Source organism: Chinchilla lanigera, unplaced genomic scaffold (assembly GCF_000276665.1).
Source record: "Chinchilla lanigera isolate Chin_1 unplaced genomic scaffold, ChiLan1.0 scaffold00123, whole genome shotgun sequence".
NCBI lineage: Eukaryota > Metazoa > Chordata > Mammalia > Rodentia > Chinchillidae > Chinchilla > Chinchilla lanigera.
The window spans coordinates 1,050,800-1,072,662 of record NW_004955524.1 but is presented as its reverse complement, the minus strand read 5'-3'; the positions used below and the strand labels follow the sequence as shown (position 1 = coordinate 1,072,662).

Sequence of the window (21,863 nt, the reverse complement as noted above, 5' to 3'; positions counted from 1 at the left end):
CCCGCCCCGCGCCGGCCTCCGCGAGCCGGGCCCCGTCCGATGCCCCGCAGCGCGGTGGCACTGCAGAGGGTTGGCCCCGCGTCGGGTCTCAGCCTGTCCCCCGAGGTGGGGCTGCCCGGTCCCCACCGTGTGCTGCAGGGGCGCCCGGAGGAGGGCAGGGGTCTGCAGGAGGCAGGCTGAGTCGGTCCTGTCTTTATCCGAAATGCTGGCTTTTATGGAAGTTTTGTGCGTGGAAGCTCTGGAGAAGTGAAATCTTGTTTCTTTTTGTTCGGTAAAGCGTTGTGTGAAAATGTTGTTTCTCTCCATCGGTTGTGTTTTGGCGCTGTCTGCCCCTTCAATCTTGTTCCCAAAGTGCCTCTCTCGGCAGCCCCTAGTGTCAGGCCTGCTTGGAAGGAAGGGACACAGAGTGCTTAGTCGGAAGCCTTGCTGATAGACATCGCTATCGTTCGTGGGTTGTTTTTCAGGCACAGAATCGGGAGGACTGGAGGAGGGGTGCCCTGGGGTGGGCCTTTTTTTCTTACGGGGCCCTCCCTGGGCCTTGCAGTGGGTAAGGGACCCACCTTCATGGCAGCGGTGAGGTTAGAGCTCAGGCCCTCGGGCTCCGAGGTTCTTGCCGGTCCTTCGCCTCCTTTCGGATGGCCTGTGGTCCCTGCGCTTGTGTGCAGTTCCTCAGCTCAGGACCTGCAGCAGTTGTCAGCAGTCTCAAGTCGGGGCAAAACTTGTCCCCCTGTGTGGACGACTCCTGTCTCCTGCGGCTCTAGGAGTCTTGAGATTTTCCAAACCCAGTGTCGTGGTGAGAGCGTTTGGGCGAGCTGGGCCGTGTGAATGTCGTTCTCTCCAAGAGGGCCTGGGCCCCGGCCTGACAGCGGGACATGGGTGGACGGTGCCACCCTGCTCCCGTGTGAGCAGCTTGCGGTTGGCAGTGTCAAGGCGCCCAGGGCGGGGTTGGCTGTGACCCAGCTCCCCGACCCTCCTGCCCACTCGAGGTCTCCCTTTCAGCATCGACACTCCTGGAGTCATCAGACGCGTGTCCCAGCTCTTCCACGAGCACCCCGACCTCATCGTGGGATTCAACGCCTTCCTGCCCCTCGGATACAGAATAGACATTCCCAAGAACGGCAAGATAAACATACAGTCGCCTCTGACAAGCCAGGTACGGTGGCTCCGGTCCTCGGGCCTTCTGCGTCCCTTCACGTCACTGTGGGGAACCGGCGTGCGACCTGCTCATCTTCTGGACCGGCACAGATCAGAGCAGGTGAAAGCTCGTGGGCAGCCTCCGCGTCCCCAGTGGCTGCGTGTGACACCCAGGGCAGGAGCAGGCTGGGTGCGGGTGGTGGAGCGTGCGCTTGGCCTCCCGGCCGCGTCTGTTAGTGAAGACGCAGCAAAGGTGTTGCCGCAGTCTGGGCCCAAGGTGAGCCAGGGGCCTGCCCGTCACCCTCGGTGCCACCTGCAGAAGACGGTGGAGCTCTGTGTGCTGTGAATAGCCGTCTTCATGGTTGGCGCTGTCAAGGTCATGGGCTCAGATCAGGCTTGGACCTTTGACACCTCTTTTTGGGGTGACAGCTTGCGGCCCTGCCTCTGTACCCCCTACCGCTGAAGCTCCCCGACCTTCTGAGAATAGGAAAGCCCATTTGTGTTGAACTTGGAGAAGTGCTGCTGCCTTTTTTTCTGTCTCAGCACGGTTGTCTCTTAGCCCCAGGTCTTTCCTGCCGGGTGTGTGTGTGTGTGTGTGTGTGTCTCCTGCCGGGTGTGTGTGTGTGTGTGTGTGTGTCTGGTGCGTTCTGGGACCTTCTGCAGCACCCGGGGCTTCCAGTGGCCAGATTGTCCCCTTGTCGTTGGCAGCCTTGCCATGGGGCTGGCGGCCAGAGCTGCCCCTGTGGCAAACCTGTGGTCTAAGCGACCCGCAAGTGCAGGAGGGCACGACTGAGCGGTCCAGTCGGTTGGCAGCTGGGTGTGTGGAGGAAAGCAGGAAGGCGATGGGAGGAGACCTCACCTCCCGGAGGAGGCTGCCACACAGCCCTCCTGTGCTCGGGCAAGGCAGCCCCGCTGCGTGGGCGCAGCTCCTGGGAGGCCCGCAGGTCCAGAGGGCACCCGGAAGCTCCTGGGCCCAGGGGCAAAGCGCGTCCTTCCTCGGAGGGAACAAGCAGTGCTCTCGCTGGGCTGCTGGGGAAGGTGGGCCTGGGAGGGAGAGCCAGCCTCCTCCGTGGGCAGATGTGGCTTTGTGGCTGTCTCCAGGCGGGCTGCGGGTCTCGGCGAGCTGGTGGTTGGATTCACGGTCTGTGGATAGCAGGGTCTCTGCCACTCCCACCTCTGGGCCACCCCGCAGGCTGGTGGCAGAGGGAGGGCTGACCAGGACTTCCTGCAGCGCCATGTGCCCCTGGTTCCCTCTGGGTGGCGCGGGCTGGCGGGGACTGGGACGACCCAGTGGCCACCGTGCCCCTGGCAGCAGACGCCCACTCGCCCACACGTGAGGCCCTGGGGACTCCGGAGACTGGATGTTCTCACTTTTAAACTGCAGCTCATTTGTTCTTTGCTCGTCTTGTGTGGTGGGAGGAGGTGGCCCTGGGCGTGGGGGGAAAGCGGGGGAGGCCGGGGCTGCGCCTCACAGCGTCGGCAAGTGCCCCTAGGACAGAGCACTCTGAGTGCCCAGGCCTGACGGCAGACGCAGCGCAAACCCGCGAGGATCAGGGCTCGGGGAAAGGGCGCCCCCTGCTGGCCTCTGAGTTGGTGCCCCAGGGGACCCAGTGACCAGCCTGTTGTGACCGTGCCTCCTGAGATGTGCCACCCTCCTCCGGTCGCACTCACACCACCCTGGGGGCCGTCGCATGCCTGTGATCCCAGCCCTCGGGGAGGCTGAGGCAGGAGGGTCGAGGATTTTACAATTTAGTGAGCTCCCGCCTCAAAACACAAAGTAGAAAGTGCTAGGTAGGGAGCTCAGTGTGAAGACCCTGGGTTCCGTCTCCAGCCCTGCGCGCGCACATGCAAAAGAAAAGGACAGCAAAGCTGGAGGAGCCCGTTTACACCCCGCCCCGCCTGCAGTCCTGGGAGGAGGGGCCGGGGAGAGGCAGGCGGGCAGTGGGCAGTGCACGCCACCCTGGGCTGAGGCAGGAGGGCCGCACAGAGAAAGGCCCGAGTGTCGTTCACTGTAGAGGCCCTGGTCCAGCCCCAGTCCTGCAAAAAGAAAGAAGGACGGTGGCCGGGCAGGACCGTGAGGGGCCCGTGTGCCGTCACCAAGACTTGGCAGGTGGGGAGTGGGCAGATGCCTTGGTGACGGTGCCGGGCCCGGGGACAGTGGCTGGGGAGCCAGGGGTGGGGCACAGAGCCGCTGTACCCCAGGGGGCCCTGAGGGTTGGGACAGTGGACGTGGCCGGGGCGGGGCCTGTGAGGACAGTGCAGATGGGGCCCGGGGCCGCCCTCTGGTGAGGGAGGCGGCATGTGCCGAGGGGGCTGGTGGCTCCGGAGGCGTCCCTCCCCCGTGGGCTGTGTGACATCGTGAGCAGGGGACAGGGACGCAGGCAGGGCTGTCCCAGAAGACCCCTCCCTGCGCACCTGCCTGGCCGCGTGCCGGCGCCACCGTCATCGACTCCAGCGCGGCCTCAGGTCTGGGGTCACCGTGGCACGGGCGTGGGAACGCGCCCTCCGGTGTCCAGGGTCCTCCCAGTGCGGCGTGGCCATCGCCACTAATTCCAGGCTTCCCGCCACCTCCAAACCAAGCCTGTCCGGCCTGCTCTGCTGTGTGTGTGTGTCCCCACCCCGCATCCGTGGGAGCGCAGCCACACGTCGCGTGGCCCACGTGGTCGAGGCGGTCTCGGCTACGTTGCACTCCGGCCCTGTGCCGGGCCCTGGCGGGCGTGTGCGTGGAGCGACACTCACAGACAGCCACAGGCTTCTGGAGTCCTCGGGCCCCGGGGCCACGGTGTCCCTGCACTGGGTGTGCGCTGCCCCCCTGCGCCCTGCCTGCCCCGGGCGGGCGCCGTCCCTGATGCTGGCTCAGCGAGGACTGCACAGCTGCCCAGCCCACAGGCTCCGTCCCCGCCGCAGACGGAGACCAGGGAGGGTAGCTCAGCGGAAGCTCAGAGCCTCAGTGTCTGGTCCTTTGTTTTGTTTTTTGTTTTGCGGTGCTGGGCCGCGGCCGGGGCCTCTTGCGCTCGAGGCCACGTTCTCCCGAGCTGCAGCCTGGCTCTGGTTTCCAGCTGCCGGCCCCTCAGCGACACAGGCAGCTGTGGGTGGGTGCCCACACGGGACAGGCGCTGAGTCGCCCGGATGGAGTGGATCTCCGGAGGGTGGCCCGGGCCCAGGTGAGGCAGCGCCTGGTCTCGGACCCCAGCACCCTGGCTATGGCGTGTGGGAGGCCTGGGTCCAGTCCCCGTGGGTGTCAGCTGCTCTGTCCACAGCGGGCCTTGGTGGCCATTGAGGACAGCACGGCCACAAGGAGGGCCGGGTGACATGTGCGGCGTCCTGGTCAGCAGCGGCCAGGCCGGGGTGTCGCTGTGTGAAGGGCTGACTGCACCCTAGGAGATTCGGGATGGAGGGCATGGGGTGAGACTTAGTGGACACTCGGGGTGGACTGGGCAGCTCACCCCTGCCCTCCAGGTCCCAGAGCCAGCCTGTGCCACATCTAATTTGAGAAACCAAACTTGGACGTGAGCGTGGTGGTGCAGGCCTATTGGCCCAGCTGTTCAGGAGGCTGAGGCAGGAGGATTGCAAGTTCAAGCTTAGCCTGGACAACTTACTAAGACGGTGTTTGGCAATAACAAACGATAAATAAACAGGGCCTTGCATGTGGCTCAGAGTGCTTGCCTGCAGTGTGGGAGCTGGGCTGGCCACCAGGGGAGAGCAGCCCTGGCTGCGCACACGCCCCAGCTGCTTTCCTAGACACTCAGTAACACTGTCCCTGCCCGTTGTCAGGAGAACTCGCACGGCCATGCCGACGGCGCGGAGGACTTCAGGCAGCAGCCGTCGTACAAGGAGGACAAGCCGCAGGTGCCTCTGGAGTCGGACTCCGTGGAGTTCAATAATGCCATCAGCTACGTGAACAAGATCAAGACCCGCTTCCTGGACCACCCCGAGATCTACAGGTCCTTCCTGGAGATCCTGCACACGTACCAGGTGGGCACTGTTTCTGCTTCCTGTCTGAGCCCACACGGGGCTGGGGTGACCCTGCTGCAGGCTGCCGTGCACTGTAGGCCAGCACTCCCACAGAGCTGCACCCCAGGCCTCTTTTTTTTGCATTGGTTTTGTTTGGGTTTTGAGACAGAGTCTTGCGCTGTATCCTAGACTGGGCTGGGACTTGTGATCCTCCTGCCTCGGCCTCCCCGAGTGCTGGGATCACAGCTGTGTGCCTATGTGCCCAGCTCTTTCAGTTTTTATTTTGAAACGGTGGCTTGTTAAGTTGCCCGGGCCAGCCTTGAGCTTTTGATCCTCTTGCCTCAGCTACCTGACTAGCAGGGATGATGGGTATGCACCACCACGCCTGGCTAGGGCTCACTTTTAAAGATGAAATCTAGCCCGGCCTGGTGGTGCACACCTGTCCTCCCAGCGCTCTGGGAGCCTGAGGCAGGAAGATCACAAGTTCGAGCCCATCCTAGACAGTTAGCGAGGCCCATTCGTGAGCTGCCGTCTGCCGGGCAGGGCAGCTCAGTGTGAAGGCCTTAGGCCCGGGCCACGCGGGTGAAACCGTGCGGGCTTGGTGCATCCAGCGCGGGCGGGCGGCTCCCAGCGCGTGCGCATTGGTGCTCGCTGGTGCGGCTCTGCTTGCAGCGCAGCCTTGCGGCAGCGGGAGAACAACACCAGCACCTCAGACTGGGGCGCGGCTGGCCGCAGGGCCGCTCTGCTCACTGTGCGAGGCCCCACGTCCCGCAGGGACCCAGGCTCCACGCCAGGCCGGCAAGGAGCACGGGACGCACGCCGCCTCCGCTGTCCCCGTGCCGGGTCCGCCCGGCAGACTGCCGTGGGCTGTGTGCGGCGCCCTGCGTGGGGCCGGGACGCATAGCCACTTAGCAGACAGCCTGGACTGCTTCTGAGGGTCTCCGGGCGCTCCCCGCTGTGCCTGGGGGCTGGTCCTGCCCGGGAGGGCCTCCGCTCCCCCGCCTGTCCCCCCGTGAGGAGCGAGGGTGCTCTCGGGCTGCTCAGGCCGAGTTTCTGGAGAGAGCGGCGGCCTGGCAGTGTCCCGCGTGTCCATCCCTGGAGCGCACAGCCTGTGTCCCGCCGACCTCTGGGGCAGGGTTGGCGGTGTCCTCTCCCGGGTGGTGCTGTGGGTGCCAGAGCCTCAGGCCTGCGTCCCTGGGGCCAGGGTGTGGCCCAGGCTTCATCCCAGCTCGGAGAACAAAATAAAGGACGCCCTGGAGCCCAGGACAGAGCTGGAACTGGGCGCAGGGCCCGGGCATGGCTGCTGCCCGGGTGCAACCTGCAGGGAGGGCTGGACACGGCTGCCCCGGCTCTGTGTCATCAGCGCGGCCGACGGGCAGACTGAAGCGTCAGCCTCGGGTTTGCAGGCCCCTTGCTGCCCTGTGACCCGGGCAGCACTGCCCCTTGCTGCTGTGCTGTGCCTGGGCAGCCGTCGGCCTCACACGCGCCCCTGTCACCACTGCAGAAGGAGCAGCTGCACACCAAGGGCCGGCCGTTCCGCGGCATGTCGGAGGAAGAGGTCTTCACGGAGGTGGCCAACCTCTTCCGTGGCCAGGAGGACCTGCTGTCCGAGTTCGGGCAGTTTCTGCCGGAGGCCAAGCGCTCGCTGGTGAGTCGGGCAGGCACAGGAGGTGGGGGAGGTGTGTGCGGCCTGGGCAGGCTCGCGCTGCAGCCCCCTCCCACGGCCAGGCGGCCGCCCTGCCTCTCCCTTCCGTCCCGTTCTTCTGACGGACCTGAGGTTCCTTGGCGAAGCGGGGCTGCTGGCAGTGTGATGCCGAACCGTTTCTGGTGCACGGCTCCGTGGCACTTGGTACGTCCACAGTGTGTGGCCGTCGCCTCTGTGGAGTTCTGGGGCATTAGTGGTTGCCAGAGGAGCCCTGACCCTGGAAACCACCGTCCACTTCCTGTCCCTGTGGAGTTGCTGGCCCTGAACACTTGCCCTCTGTGGGATCCCCCGCTGCATGGCCTTGTGTGTCCGGCTGCTGTGGCTCAGTGTCATGATCTGGAAGTTCATCTGTGTCACACCCGTGTCAGCCTCATTCCTTTTCACGGCCAAGTAATACTCCATGGTGTGGATGAGCCCTGTGTGTTGCTGCCTTCATCTGCTGCTGCATGTGCGTGCTTGTCTGGTCCTCTGGCTGCTAGGTGATACTGCTGTACAGTCGTGTACTTGCACCTGTCTGAAGGCCAGGTCCGGTTCTTTCTGCTTTATACCTAGAGTGGAACTGCTGAGTCATATGGTAACTTTGTATGTGGAGTGTTAGAGATTGGCCAGAGGGGCCGCTGAGCTGCATCCCCAGCCCTTTCCAGTTGCTTTGAGACAAGGTCTCATTGAGCTGCCTAGGTGGGCCTTGAACTTGGAACGCTCCTGCCTCAGCCTCTCAAGTAACTGGGGTGCAGGACATGCCGGTGCCCCTGGCTTGGTAACTGTGGGAAGAAGCCCGCCCTGTTTTCATAGCAGTCGCGCTGTTGTACAAGTGTGGCCCCCACCCCCCACCCCGTGCCTCTGTGCGCGCACACGTTTTCTCAGGATGGTGGCAGCGCACGGTACAGGACGTGTATCGCCGCCTTTCACGGGGCTCATCTGCTGAGCGTCTCTCTCCGTGCTTTTCTGCATCTGCTCTGGAGAAGCACCTGTTCCAGTCCTTGACAGTTTTTAAAATTGTCTTCGTCAAGCTGTGAGACTTCCTGCAATTCCAGCGCTGCAGTTTTTCAGCTGTGTGCGCTCCAGAACCTTCCCAGCGCCCTGGGTCTTCCTTGCACGTTCTCCTTAGGCTCCTGGACACACACTGGTGTTCTGTCCTGGCGCAGTTTGCTGACCTCGTTTTCCTGACATCACCCTTGCTTGTAGGCTCTGTCAGGAACCGTGGAGGTCACGCGGGTTCCCCTTCCCCCGTAACACGTGACAGTCCCAGCTCTCGTGCTGTAGGTCAGCTGCTTCCCCCAGCACAGGGTCTACACGCCTGCTCTGCCTCCCGCCTTTACTTTTTATTTTGAGATGCGGTCTCACCAAGGTGCTAGTTAAGTGCCTAGGGTGGGCTTGAACTCGGTCCTCCTGCCTCAGCCTCCCGTAGTGCCAGCATAGATGGGCACCACGGTGCCCGGCTTCGGTTCTGAGTGGAATTTGTTGGTGGCGTGAGGCAGGGTGCTTGTGGCAGTGCAGCTGTCCCCCGTGTGGAGGAGCCCGTCCCTTCCCGCAGAGCGGTCGCTGTGGCACTTGTCGGGCTGTGACAGCCCGGGCCTCCCTGAGCTCTCGGTTCAAACCTGTGGGTCTCTGTCCCTGCACTGGCCGGACACTGCTTTTTGCTCTTGAGTAGGATGGCAGCTGGGCTTTCTCTGTTCTTGCTTTGCTTTGCTTTGCTTTGCTTTGCTTTGTTTAGTGACCGGGTCTTGCTAGGCTGCCCTGGCCGGCCTTGAACCTGGACCGCTGGGCTAGAACCCAGGACGGGGCACATGCTCCCCAGCGAGCCCAACCTGTCCTGGTGTGTGGCCCGCTGCGTCCTTCTTTCTCCTGTGTCACGCCGGAGACACGTGACAGTGTGTGAGCCCATGTGTCCCCCAGGGAGCCGGGCTGACCCCGCCCACCCTGCCAGTGCTTCCGGCCCTTTGGATTCTTCTCTCGGCTGTGCCTGCAGCGCCACCCGGGCACCAGTCACCAGGACTGAGCAGCGTCCCTAGCAGGGACACGGCCTGGAAATGTGTGGGGCTGGGTCTCTGGGCCTCGTCTGCCCTGGGCCAAGCCTGCGCAGATAGTGGCGTCTCTGGCGCTGCCCTGGCCTGCGCAGGTGGAGCCTCAGCCGGGCTGGGGCGCAGCGCTTGTCTTGGCTGTGCGGGATCGGGGTGCAGAGCCGCGGGTTCCCGCAGCTGCATGTGGTGCAGCCCTGTGGCCGGGAGCCCTGGCCGCCTGGCCCTGCCGCTGAGTTTCAGGTCGCTGTCAGCGTGGGGGGCTCTGTCCGTGCTGGTGAAGAGCGCCGTCTCCCGTGCAGGGCGAGTGGGCCGCTCTCTGCACTGAGACCCCGCCGCACAGGCGCCGTGTGGAGTCTGGTGGCGTGAGCCCCGCGTGGCGGTGCCCGCCTGTGACACCGAGGCAGGAGGGTCGCTGCGAGCTCGAGTCCAACCTGGGCTCCACACCAAGGCACTGTCTCAAAAAACCAACAATAAACAGAGATGTGCAAAGGGCGGCAAAGGGAGACGAGCCACCCCCTGGGTCAGGAGCCAGTTCGCTTCCTCGGGGGCCTGGGCCGCAGTCCAAGCCCTGCGTACCGGGAGTCGCCGAGGCAGCGTGGGCAAGGGGCTGTGGCCAGTACGGCTCCCTTTGTGCAGCAAGCAGATGCAGCCTCAGCCAGGACGGCTGGGTTCACGGCCTGGCCAGGCGCCGCGCCGGTAGCCCCCGGTACATGGTCCGCGGGCATGTCCAGGCCTGGGGGCGCAGGAGCCCTGGCACCTGTCACGCTGTCCCTGTGCGCTTGGCTGGGATCCTCAGAGCGGGACGTCAGGCCTCCCAGGACAGCTGTGGCTTCGGAACGGCCCTTCGAGCGGGTTGGCTTTGAGAGCCGCGCTTGCGCAGGGCCAGGGCCGCTGGCTGCCGGCTGTCCTCGTGTGGGAGTCAGCGTCGGTGCGGGCTGCGGGTTTGAGTCACCGTCCTCGCGCGGGGCCGTGCCTGCGGCGGCCGCTCCTCTGCATGGCACGCGCTGTGCCTCCCTGTGCCTCCCTGTGCACCACCGGGGACTGAACCCAAGGCCTTCGCACGGAGCCGCGGCCCTGACTCTTCATCGTCTACTTTGAGGCGGGGTCTCATCGAGCTGTTGAGTCGGCCCGCTTAGGCTTGAGCTTGTGGCCCTCCCGCCTCGGCCTCCCCAAGTGCGGGGTCGCGGAGCCCCGCCGCGTCCGGCCCGGATGCTTACTTTGAAGCAGTCATGGTGTCCTGCGGGCTCTGCCCCTTTGGGCCTTTGCTGTCTGCTGTCCTCGCATGTGCTGCGCCAGTGGCCTGCGTCCCCAGCCCCGAGGCCTGCGGGAGGTGTCCGTGTCCAGGCGGGGAGGGCTGGGGACAGGGCTGAGTGGGGGACGCTGGCGCAAGCCCGCGTGCTGACGGAGAGCTGCCGGCCTGCCCCTCCCAGCACGGCACGCCCTGCTCGTGTGCCGCTGCCCGGCACAGGCGGCTCTGTCCCGAGCGCGTGGCCCGCTGACCCCCGTGTCCCCGCAGTTCACGGGCAGCGGGCCGTGCGAGGCGAGCGGCACCCCGAAGAGCGAGCACGAGAAGGGGCTGGAGCATGGCAAGAAGCGCTCGCGGCCCTCGCTGCTGCGGCCCGTGTCCGCGCCCGCCAAGGTAACGCCCGCCGTGCCCCTGGCTGCCCGCGGTCCCCCGGAGAGTCAGCCAGGAGCCGCAGCCACTCGCGGCCCTGACGCGGGCTCTCTCCGCAGAAGAAGGTGAAGCTGCGGGGCACCAAGGACCTGTCGCTGGCTGCGGTGGGCAAGTACGGCACGCTGCAGGAGTTCTCCTTCTTTGACAAGGTGAGGTGTGTCCCCTGCCCGCTGCCCTCGGGGACCTGCGCTGTCCCTCAGTGGCTTCCTGTGAGTGGGGCAGGGGTAGAGCACGGTGACCAGGTGGGGGGCCGGGTGGGGCCCGAGGACACACCCAGCCGCCTCTGCAGCCGTGGAGCGCAGCCCCGTGGTCTTTGTCCTCCGCAGGTGCGCCGGGTGCTGAAGAGCCAGGAGGTCTATGAGAACTTCCTGAGGTGCATTGCTCTCTTCAACCAGGAACTGGTGTCAGGGGCTGAGCTCCTGCAGCTTGTCAGCCCGTTCCTGGGGTGAGCGGTGCCCCCGAGTGGGACGGTGGGTTTGGAGCTGTCTCTGATCCCGTGTGGTGATGGGCTGCAGCGGCAAGGGCAGCTCCCCAGCAGCCTCGCGGGCGTGAGAGGAGCAGCTGGGCCCTGCAGTAGCTGGGCTGCGGAGCTGTGGTGCTCATCGGGGTGGAAGAGTCGGTGCGTTTCCCGCGCAGGTGTTTCCAGGCCGAGTGCCTGACCGCTCTCGCCCGGGGCCCTGCCCAGCCCAGGCTCCCGGCTCTGCCATGCCTCTGTCAGACCACCGCTTGCTTCAGCTCACAGAGCAGCGTCTGTGTGTGGGGGAGCCCCGGGCGGCCGGGCACACGTGTCCTGCAGCAGACGGCGGCGGGGTGGGGCGGAACCCGCGGGGTGGGGACGCGCTGGCCTGCAGCTGCCCCGTCTCCTAGGAAGTTCCCGGAGCTCTTCGCGCAGTTCAAGTCCTTCCTGGGTGTAAAGGAGCTGTCGTTCGCGCCACCGCTCAGCGAGCGCTCCGGGGACGGCGTGGGCCGAGAGATCGACTACGCGTCCTGCAAGCGCATCGGCTCCAGCTACCGCGCGCTGCCCAAGACCTACCAGCAGCCTCGCTGCAGCGGGAGGACGGCCATCTGCAAGGAGGTGGCGCGGCTGGGTGGGCACGGTGGGGGTGGCTTGGGGTCCCTGGTGTCTGCAGGCCCCGGTGCGGGGCTGGCGGGGCCGTGGGGCTGCGTACCCTGTGGCTTCTGGTGTGTCAGGTGGGCTGCCTCCTTCCACGCAGACCTGGACTGATCCCGGCCAGGACCCCGCTGTGCCTCGAGGTCGCTGTCCTCGGTGAGGCAGGGTGTGACCGTTGGAGGTTTTCCCCGGGTTTGTGGGCCGTTACGACTGCACCTCCAGGGGTCAGCAGAACTGCGAGCCATGCCTGGCCCACCACCTGTGGGTGTAAAGAAAGTCTGCGCACGGCCCTGCCATGCACCACGGCCACAGAGTTGCATATCCGAGCCTGATTGCTCACGAACCCGGCTCTCGTGGCCAGGGCCTTGTGTGGGGAGCTCGCCGTCCCAGGCCGGGATTGTGTCACTCAGCCAGGGTCTTGGTGTCCCCCTAAACCCCCCCACAGTTCACTTTCCTGTCGGTGTGACCAGGCAGAGCCCGTGCGGTCAGTGACACTGCAGTCCTTGCGTCCCCACTGAAGGGCAGCTGCCGACTCACCCCTCCACGCAGGTGCTGAACGACACCTGGGTCTCCTTCCCCTCCTGGTCAGAGGACTCCACCTTCGTCAGCTCCAAGAAGACACCGTACGAGGAGCAGCTGCACCGCTGTGAGGACGAGCGGTTCGAGGTGTGTGCACGGCTGCATCTGTCCCCAGGGCAAGCAGGTCCCAGCCTGGGACATCCTATCTTCCGTCTGGCACAGCGACCAGGCACGGTGGTGCACACCCATTATCCCAACTACTCAGGAGGCTGAGGCAGGAGGGTCACAGGTTCAAGTCCAGCCTGGGCCACTTAGCGAGACCCTGTCTCAAGACAAAAAACAAGAGCCGAGGGTGTAGCGCAGTGGTGAGCACCTGCCTAGTGGGTGCAAGGGCCCGAGTCTCATTCTTAGCACTACAAAAAAGTAGTTAAAATGAAGTTAGCTTTATATTTTTCATTGGAATTTTGAGTGAGGTAGCAATTCAATATAGTGTAAAAATAACTGAGTCCTGGGTGTCTTTCCTAGGGGCAGTGATGTCATTTAGGACTAGCACCAACTGGGCACACTGGGGACATATAATCCCAGCAGCTGGGAGGCTGAGGCAGGAGGGTTGCCGTGAGTTCAAAGCCAACCTGAACTACATGCAAGACCGTTTCAGAAATACAAGTAGAACTCTAGCATGGTGTCACAGCCAAGGTACTGACACAGACATCCCCAGTCTCCTTCCCATCTCAGGAACAGGGTCTCAGTTGGCTTAGTGCCCTGGATGGGCTGGTCTGGGGGTCCTCCACCCTTGGCGGCCCAGCATACTAGGATCACAGCTGTGTCCCCAGTACCCGGCTTTGTCGGGATAATAGATGGCCAGCAGAGGGGCATTGGCCCACGGTTCTGGAAACGCGGAAGTCCAAGGTGAAAGGCGGTGCCTGGCACAGGCCAGGCATGGGGGCGCGCTCAGCCCTCACGCAGAGCCCCGGCGAGCGTGCTGCCCATGGGAACCTGGCTGCTGGCAGGGCCGGGCGCGGAGGGGGTGGCAGACGCACGCACGTGTGTGTCCCGCCTCCCCGTGTCCTTGTGCTGCCAAGCAGCTGAGCAAACGCGGTCAGCACTGCATCCCCAGGGGCTGAGGTCGCTGAGCCTGCCCTGCTGCCCCGCGCCTGGCCCCGCTGTGCCCTGGGGCCAACCCCTCCCTCCCCGCAGCTGGACGTGGTCCTGGAGACGAACCTGGCCACCATCCGAGTGCTGGAGAGCGTGCAGAAGAAGCTGTCGCGCATGGCGCCGGAGGACCAGGAGCGCTTCCGGCTGGACGACGCGCTGGGCGGCACGTCCGAGGTGATCCAGCGGCGTGCCATCCACCGCATCTACGGGGACAAGGCCCCCGAGATCATCGAGAGCCTCAAGAAGAACCCCGTTGCTGCTGTGCCTGTCGTTCTGAAGAGGTGCCGTCCTCCAGGGCCGCCCGCTGTCGCAGCGGAGCCGTGTCGTCTCGGGTTGGGATGAGACACAGTCTGTGTTCAGTGCAGCTGGGCGTGATAGCACATGCCCGTCATCCCAGCACTGGGAGGCTGAGGCAGGAGGATTGCCACTAGGTCAAGGCCAGCTTGGGCAGTTTAGAGAGACTGGCTCAACAGAACAAAAACAATTTGGATAGGTATGCAGAGACGTGCAGGGCTGGTTCTGGCTCTCTTACAACATGAGTGGGCTGGGCTTGTGGCCACGCAGTGTCCTCTCAGCTACTCTGGAGGCTTGGGTAGACGTGACTGTCGGTGCCACGTGCCCTGCTGTTTGCCTCAGGACTGCCCTGTGCCAGGGCATGGTGTTCCGTACGTGACAGCAGGGCGGCACTGCTGGGCCCCAGGCCATGGAGCTGGGCGGGGTGGCTGCAGGGCACTGCTCTTGGGCTCCAGGTGTAACTGCAGCACAGAGCAGGGAGAGGGAGGAGCTGCAGGCCCTGCCCACTGTTCCGGGCAGCTTGACACCTTTGGGCTTGAGCCCAGGCCTCCATCTGAGCGGCATTCCCAGCCCCTTTTTGTTCTGAGACCATGTCTCGTAAGTCACTAAGTTTCCAGAATGGGCATGAACTAGAGCTCCTCCTGCCTCAGCCTCCCGGAAAAGGGCGCCAGCACCCTGCTTCCTTTTCGTGTTCAGCCCCACTCTGGTGCCCACTGTCACATGAGGGGGTGCTGGGCCCCCCTGAGCCCCTCTCGCCCCCCTGCCGCAGGCTGAAGGCCAAGGAAGAGGAGTGGCGCGAGGCGCAGCAGGGCTTCAACAAGGTGTGGCGCGAGCAGTACGAGAAGGCCTACCTCAAGTCGCTGGACCACCAGGCTGTGAACTTCAAGCAGAACGACACCAAGGCGCTGCGCTCCAAGAGCCTGCTGAACGAGATCGAGAGCGTGTACGACGAGGTGGGCGCCGCGGCCCGTGGTGACTCTGGCTGGCGCCTTTCTCTGGCCAGGCCCAGCCAGTGACCTTACCCTAGGGGAGACCGCAGCAGAGGCCAGGGCTGGGCACAGGGTCGTGAGGGGCGGCTGTGGGGCCGGGGCAGGCACTTGGCAGGGGTAGCGGGCGGCAACAGCCCTGGGACAGTGGCTGCAGCTCTGGGAAGGGGGGGCTGTCCCCAGGGCGGGCCCTGCCAGGGGCAGTACTCCCCTGGAGCTGGAGGGCAGCCGTCCTCGGGAGGCAGGGAGGCCCCTGCCGGAGACAGCATGGGGATCGGCTCGGCCCACGGCGAGGCCAGGGCCCCTGGGCAGCAGCCCGAGCCTTCCTTGTGGCCTTGGCTCCGCCTGGAGTCTGCGCCTCCGCCTTGGCTGCCGCCCTTGGTGCTGGGGTGTGGGCGGGGCCGCACTGCTCACCCGCAGCCTTGTGCACGCTGCTGGAGACAGCCTCGCACCGCTGCCCAGGCTGGGTCCGGGCTCGCCGCGCTCCTGCCTGGCCTCCCCCGTGCTGGGATGACAGGCGGCGCTGCGTGCCCAGGTCACAGTGGCCTTTGAGCATGTGTACAGTGTGATAAGTGGGGGACCCGGGAGCCAGGGGCCTGGCTCGCCTGCAGTCTGCTCCCCGGGACACCGGCCTGCAGGAGCCCCGCTTGGGCTCTACGGCTGTGTGTGAGGGGGGCCTGGTGTCTAGGGGGCTGCAGGGAGCCTTGTGCAGCAAGCCGAGGTTCCAGCCCCGGGGGTGCCGGCCTTGGAGGCCCCGGCTGCCCACTTCTGGGATGTCTGAGGCCCGTGGCACCCGCCCAAGAGCCTGCTGAGCCCCAGTGCCTACTGGGCCCTTGCACCCCGGCAGCCAGGCGCAGCGCGGGGCCGCAGGCGGCGGCGTGGCCGAGGGAGGCTCGGGACGAGAGTCCTCTGTGGGGCGCCGTGCAGCCCAGCGGTAGCGAGGGGCCCGTGAGGCCTGCTGGCGCCGGGCCGGTGCCTCTCTGCAGCTGGCCGGGCGCAGTGTCAGCTGTGACTCTCCCACCCGTGCTGGAGCGCCCGGGGGCGGCTCCGGGCTGCGGCAGCCGGGCGAGCGCGTCTGTCCCGGCCCGTGCAGCCTGTCCCGTCCCGCAGCACCAGGAGCAGCACTCGGAGGGCCGCGGCGCGCCGGCCAGCGAGCCGCACCTCATCTTCGCGTACGAGGACCGGCAGATCCTGGAGGACGCGGCGGCGCTCATCAGCTACTACGTGAAGCGGCAGCCGGCCATCCAGAAGGAGGACCAGGCCACCATCCAGCAGCTGCTGCACCGCTTCCTGCCCGGCCTCTTCTCGCAGCAGCAGCCCGAGCCCCGCGCCTCCGACGACTCGGCCGATGAGGGCGGCGCGGCCGCGGACCCTGGCAGCGGGGCCGGCACGCGGAAGAGGTCGGGGCCCGGGCCGCAGGGCTGCGGCTCCGAGGACAAGGACAAGGACAAGGGGGCCCCGGCGGACGCGCCGGCCCCCGAGCAGCCCCCGCCGCCGCCGGCCCTGGACGACGTGTACAGCCTGTTCTTCGCCAACAACAACTGGTACTTCTTCCTGCGGCTGCACCAGACGCTGTGCGCGCGGCTGCTGCGCATCTACCGGCAGGCGCAGGCGCAGCTGCTGGAGCACCGGCGCGAGGAGGAGCGCGCGCAGCTGCTGTGCGGCGGCCGGCGCGAGAAGGGCAGCGACCCCGCCATGGAGCTGCGCCTCAAGCAGCCCAGTAAGCGCTGGGGGCGGGCGCTGGCCATGGCACACGGCTCCCACCTGCGTCCCAGCGACTCCCGGGGCTGAGGTGGGAGGGTCACGGACCGTCCTGTCGGTGGTTTAGCAAGTCCTGCCTCAAAGCAAAACGGAAGCAGGGAACAGGTGTCATCCCACCTGTCAGCCCAGCGCCCAGGAGGCTGAGGCAGGAGGATTGCTGGGAGTTGAAGGCCAGCCTGGGCTCCTAGTATGACCGTGTCTCCAGAAGAAGGGGCGGCTGAGGGTGCAGCCCTGGGCTCTTCCCAGGCCCGAGGAGGAGGAGGCCGGCCGCACCGGGCATCTGTGGGCCTTACTCTGCAGTACAGTTGGCCTCAGGCCTGTGGTCCGCCCCGGGACCCACCCTGCGCGCGGGGAGCAGGCAGAAAGCCCAGGTCATCCCGGTCGCAGTGCAAGGCCTCCTGCTCCCGTCCCTGAGCAGCACGGGCACCTGGGACCGTGCTCTCCGCGGGTGCATAGGGCCTGAGCGTTTGGGAGCCCGGCCCCTGCAGGTCGGAGGCGCAGCACACCCGTGCCAAGCCTGTTGTGGGTAGCAGGTTTCAAGGCAGCCACCTCGGGGCAGGGCTGCTTGCGGCCCCAGCTGGAGGAGGGACCAGGCGCTGGGTTCCCGCACTGTCGTGCCGGCCGGGAGATGTGTTGCCGCGGTGCCTTTGTCCTTTGTCGCCGCCCGGCCGAGTGCCAGCCGCTCCGCCAGTTGGGCCCCCCACGTGTGCGCATGACAGCCAGGGAGGGCCCGGGAGGGGCGGCCTGTCGGGAGCCCAGGCCTGCACTCAGCGCGCTGCCCCCCAGGTGAGGTGGAGCTGGAGGAGTACTATCCGGCCTTCCTGGACATGGTGCGCAGCCTGCTGGAGGGCAGCATTGACCCCACGCAGTACGAGGACACGCTGCGGGAGATGTTCACCATCCACGCCTACGTCGGCTTCACCATGGACAAACTGGTGCAGAACATCGCCCGCCAGGTGAGGGCGGGGCGGGCCGGGGCAGAGTCAAGGGGCCGGACCAATGGGCGAGTGGGTGGCCCTTCCGGCCCCGCCCTCCCTGCCTTGCCTGTGGGCGTGGGCTTTGGAGACCCTCACCCTTACCCTGACCCTTCCTGGATTCCTGCTCCAGGAAGCCGGCCCCGTGGCCAGCACACAGACCTCACCTTTTTAAAAACGAAATTGTTGTAACAAAATCTACCTGTAGATTGTAGCCTGGCAAGGCGGGGCACACTTGTGTTCCCAGGGCTCTGGGAGGCTGAGGCAGGATGATCACAAAATTGAACCCAGCCTGGCAGGTTAGTAAGACCCTGTCCCAAAATGTTAAGAAGGCCGGGATGCAGCTCAGCGCAGAGGCCTGGGTCCCTCCTGGGCTTTCAGAAGGGCACAGACAGGGACTTTGTGAGCATCTGAACCCAAACTCCCACACACCCGCGCTGCAGAGAGCAGACCTCGCGTGGCTGACTAGGGGTGGGAGCTGGGGAGTTCCGTGTGTCGCGTTCAGAGTTATTAACGGTTGCGTGTGCTGTGCGTGTGGGAAACAGGGCGGGTTCTAGGTTTACCCTGGGCCCTGCCCCAGACGCCCGTTACATGTGTGCAGATGTCCGGGAGATGGAAACCAGCTCCCGACCCAGAGGGCTGTGGTCTGGGCGGCGGGGCAGGGACACGCAGCCCGTCCGTCCAGGCTGGTGTGCAGTCACCGCCTCCCCCAGAGACTGTCACCAAGTGAGGCCCGCGCCCCGCTCGGTACCCCACTCCCTGGCGTCTGCGTTTGCCTGTCGGGATACTTCCCATCAGCGGAGTCAGGGAAGACGAAGTTTGTGTCAGGCGACAGTCACAGCACCATGCTTCCAGAGCTCACACGCAGGGTGGCCTGGGCCAGAGCCGCCTCCCTCTTCAGGGCTTCGTAATATTCTGTTGTACTGAGGGTGTGTTGTGGGATAGCTGTGCTGAGTCCTTGTGTGGACGCGGACGGTGCCGCCCTGGACGTCAGTGTGAGCTTTGCACGGGGTCCCAGGGGTGACCCTCCAGGTGCGCATGCTGGAGCTGCGTTGCCGTGAGCCGTAGTTTCCTAGTGGCGGCCCAGTGGTGCGGGTGGTGTTGGCAAGGGACATGGGCCACGCACAGTGGGAGCCCCGAGGGTGGCGTGGCCTGGCATGAGGCCACCTGGCCCCCCCGGAGCACTGCTGTCGTGACTTCCGTTTCCTGCTCGTCAAGTGGGGCGTCCTGTGACGAGAGCGGAGGGCCGGGATAAGCAGTATCGCCGCTGTCGCGCTGCGCTGAGCCTGGAGGGCGCTTCCTTCCGGCCCGGCTCCCGCGGCCCCTGCTGTGAGGCCTCGGGCCCACCCCCCTGCCGCCAGGGCTCGGCGTGGAGCTGCCATCTGTCCCGGGCCCGGGGAGGGCATGCTGCTGCCTGCGTAGTCGTGCGGCGTGGGCCGCCTCTGGGGCTCTGGTGGTGGGCCGCAGGGCACACAGGGCTGCTGCTGGGGGCGGAGAGGCCTTGGCACTGGGGTGCTGGCCAGGCTGGGCACTGGAATCGGTGCTCAGAAACGACCCTCCCCGGCCCCTGCCCCGGGCCCCGCGAGCAGGAGTGGCAGCACGGTGGCCGTGCTGCCTGGCATCCGCCCCGCCCTGCTGCTGCCCCCTCAGCACTGGCAGCCATGGTGCGGGCAGCTGTCGGGTCCACGCGCGGCCGCTGCGGCCGTGTTTGTTCAGCAGAGCCACAGCAGGCGCTGCCTGTCACCCGACGCGGGTCGGTGTGGGGGCCCAGGGGGTCTCACTGTCCCGGGGGCTCTGACACGGCCCAGCTGACCTGAGGCCTGGCTTCCTCCGAAACGGGGTGAGCAGGATGCCCGAGCCCCAGTCCAGCACGTCAGGCGGGGACTGTGCCAGGGAAGACCGTGTCTTGGGGACACCCCCCGGCCATCTCCTTCGGTGCCATGTGGGCTGCTCTTCAGGCCTGCTCCCGTTCCGTCTGGTCTGCTTGCCTGGTCTCAGGTACTCAGGCCTGGTCTGGTTTGGCTCTGTCTGTTTTGATCCAGTCTGGCCTGGTCTCGTCTGGTTTGCTGTGGTCAGGTTGGGTTCAGTATGGTGTGGTCCGGTTTGTTGTCTGAACCGGTGCAGGGCAGTCTGGGCCAGTTCAGGCAGTCTGGGGCAGTTTCAAGCAGCGTAAACTAATTATGGACAGTCTGAACTGGTTCTGGCAGGCCTGAGCCAGCTCAGCCAGTCTGGGCAGGTTCCGTGTGGTCTGAGCATGTTCAGTGTGGCCTGGTCTGGCCTGGTCTGGTCGGGTCCACTCCACCCAGGCTGACCCGGCCCAGAGTGGCCGTGGTGTGGCCCGTGCCCGTGGCCCAGCCCCTCAGGCCCGCGGCCTTGTCCCGCAGCTGCACCACCTGGTGAGCGACGACGTGTGCCTGAAGGTGGCCGAGCTGTACCTGAGCGAGAGGAAGCGCGGCGCGGCGGGCGGGAACCTGGCATCCCGCTGCGTGCGCGCGGCCCGCGAGACGAGCTACCAGTGGAAGGCGGAGCGCTGCATGGCGGACGAGAACTGCTTCAAGGTGAGTCGGCCGCCGGCACCCGCACGGGCCGCAGGGGCGCGGCGGTGGCTTCAGCCTGTCCCCGCCCCGCCAGGTGATGTTCCTGCAGCGCAAGGGCCAGGTGATCATGACCATCGAGCTGCTGGACACCGAGGAGGCGCAGACGGAGGACCCCGTGGAGGTGCAGGTGGGACACGGGGCGGGGACACTGAGCCCGCCGGGCCCCTCAGCCTCCTGGTGGGGACGTGGCTCTGCCCCCAGCCTGGGACCTCCGTGCTCTGTGCCCGCCCCTCAGCACCAGGGCGCCTCGGCCGGCCCCGCCCATCACTGCGTCCTGTGCGCTCCCCTGCGGTGGCGGTGAGACACGGGCCGAGGTGTGCCGGGCCCTCCCAGAGGCGCCCAGGGCTCCGCGCAGCGCCGTGTCCTGCGCCGTCTGCCGCGGCCTCCGCCACCTCTGAGTGCAGGGCGCACAGCTGTGCTCCTGGGCAAGGGTGTGTGCCTGCTTGGGCGCGTGTACGTGTGTCATGTGTGCACACACGCGTGTGTCACTCAGCGAGCCCGGCCACCTGCGGGGCCTGGGGCTGCCCTGACGAGTGACCAGGTCGGGGCACAGCCACACCGCCCCTGGGCTGGGCTCTCCCCGCCGTCCTGGCCCCTGTCCCTCGTGTCACCCCTGCGTGTCTGCCGTCCTGGGACGCTGGTCACGGGGTGGAGGCCTGTCCTCCTCGGTGGTGACTTAGTTCTGGCTCAATGACCCCCCCAGAGACCCTAGCTCCGTGAGGTCATACGCCAGGTGCCAGGGCCCAGGATGGGGCTGTAGACACAGCAGTGACTTCGATGTCAGCCCAAAGCCCCTGTGTGCTGGGACCCCTCAGCCCCAGGAGAAGCAGCAGTTGCCTCCCACACTTAAACCCTCCTGGGAGCCCAAGTCTGTGAACTTAGTAGGGGCTGCCGGGTAGGACGGCCACACCCCTGGTCCTACTACTCTGGGAGGCTGAGGCAGGAGAATCCTAGGTTCGGTCCAGCCTGGGCAACTTTGTAACACCTTGTCTCAGAAAAGGGCTGGAGCTGGAGTTCAGGGCAGGGGTCAGGGGTTCCACCCCCAGTAATGGGGAGAAAAGTGCCTGTGGCTGCACATTTTGCCTGAGTGAAAGCCACCCAGGTGTGGGACGCGCTGAGCTGCTTTAGGTTATTTTGTGACAGGGCCTGTGTTGCTAAGTTGCCTGGTATGGGTGGAGCTTGGGATTTTCCTGCCTCAGCCTCCCAGTAGCTGTACACATCTGTACCCCTGTGCTCGGCTTCTGCATTACTCCTGCCCGTGTCCTGGCATCCACGCCTGCTCCTTGCCACCCCCGACCCTGCTGTCTAAGCAGCGCCCTCCCACGTGAAGTCCGTCGGGGAGGGGCCCAGGATGGAGGGAGGAGGCTGGGCCTGGACGTGCCGAGCTCAGCAGCACGCAGCCCGGTCGAGGGCCTCGTGTGGGGCCGTCCTTGTAGGGGCTGTGGTCCAGTGCCCCGAAGCGTGCCCCTGCAAACTGCTGGCTGTGCTGGGGCGGGCGCAGCCCAAGCACCCGGTGACACCTGTGCCCGCTCCCCAGCACCTGGCCCGCTATGTGGAGCAGTACGTGGGGACGGAGGGCTCCTCTGGCTCGCCCGCCGAGGGCTTCCTGCTGAAGCCCGTGTTCCTGCAGAGGTGAGGCGGGGCGGCCGGGGAGGGCCCTGCGGGTCTGCTCCCCTGCCAGGATGGACCACCCCAGCATGCCTGCTGGAGCACGTTCTTCTGTCTGCACCCACCCAGGAACCTGCGCAAGTTCCGGCGCTGGCAGTGCGAGCAGGTGCGCGCCCTGCGCGGCGAGGCCAAGGGCCCCTGGCGGCGGCTGGTGGGCGTGGAGAGCGCGTGCGACGTGGACTGCCGCTTCAAGCTCGGCACGCACAAGATGGTGTTCATCGTCAACTCCGAGGACTACATGTACCGCCGCGGCACGCTCGGCCGCGCCAAGCAGGTGCGCGGGGCCCCGAGCCGCCCTGGGCCGGGGGG

The 21,863-nt window shown here is 66.0% G+C and overlaps 2 protein-coding genes across 2 annotated transcripts in view; one reads left to right on the top strand and one right to left on the bottom strand.

Annotated features, from left to right (window-relative positions):
• Positions 1–1,159: 1,159 nt before the first annotated feature.
• LOC102028891 lies at positions 1,160–3,498 on the bottom strand. Its single transcript, XM_005409504.2, has 2 exons — positions 1,994–3,498; positions 1,160–1,502 (listed from the first exon to the last, which is right to left on the bottom strand). The coding sequence occupies exons 1-2, from the start codon at positions 2,521–2,523 to the stop codon at positions 1,247–1,249; spliced, it is 786 nt and encodes a 261-aa protein (XP_005409561.1). The 5' UTR covers positions 2,524–3,498; the 3' UTR covers positions 1,160–1,246.
• Positions 3,499–5,025: 1,527 nt separating this feature from the next.
• Positions 5,026–21,863, top strand: part of Sin3b (SIN3 transcription regulator family member B) — a 17,810-nt gene continuing 972 nt past the window's right edge. The window contains exons 1-15 of the mRNA XM_013507309.1: positions 5,026–5,109; positions 6,593–6,736; positions 10,331–10,453; positions 10,552–10,638; positions 10,816–10,934; positions 11,357–11,564; positions 12,150–12,266; positions 13,317–13,555; positions 14,338–14,521; positions 15,665–16,274; positions 17,102–17,271; positions 19,674–19,847; positions 19,921–20,013; positions 21,424–21,518; positions 21,624–21,828. Of these exons, the coding sequence (XP_013362763.1) occupies positions 6,632–6,736; positions 10,331–10,453; positions 10,552–10,638; positions 10,816–10,934; positions 11,357–11,564; positions 12,150–12,266; positions 13,317–13,555; positions 14,338–14,521; positions 15,665–16,274; positions 17,102–17,271; positions 19,674–19,847; positions 19,921–20,013; positions 21,424–21,518; positions 21,624–21,828 (2,529 nt within the window). The 5' untranslated portion in view covers positions 5,026–5,109; positions 6,593–6,631. The remainder of the gene's footprint in view (positions 5,110–6,592; positions 6,737–10,330; positions 10,454–10,551; positions 10,639–10,815; positions 10,935–11,356; positions 11,565–12,149; positions 12,267–13,316; positions 13,556–14,337; positions 14,522–15,664; positions 16,275–17,101; positions 17,272–19,673; positions 19,848–19,920; positions 20,014–21,423; positions 21,519–21,623; positions 21,829–21,863) is intronic.

Coding starts and splice junctions, on each gene's coding strand:
- LOC102028891 (XM_005409504.2), bottom strand. CDS start 2,523: ATGAGCTGCAGTTTAAAAGTGAGAACATCCAGTCTCCGGAGTCCCCAG. Junction 1,503..1,993: donor GTGGCAGCCTCCTCCGGGAG/GTGAGGTCTCCT, acceptor TGACCTTGACAG/CGCCAACCATGAAGACGGCT.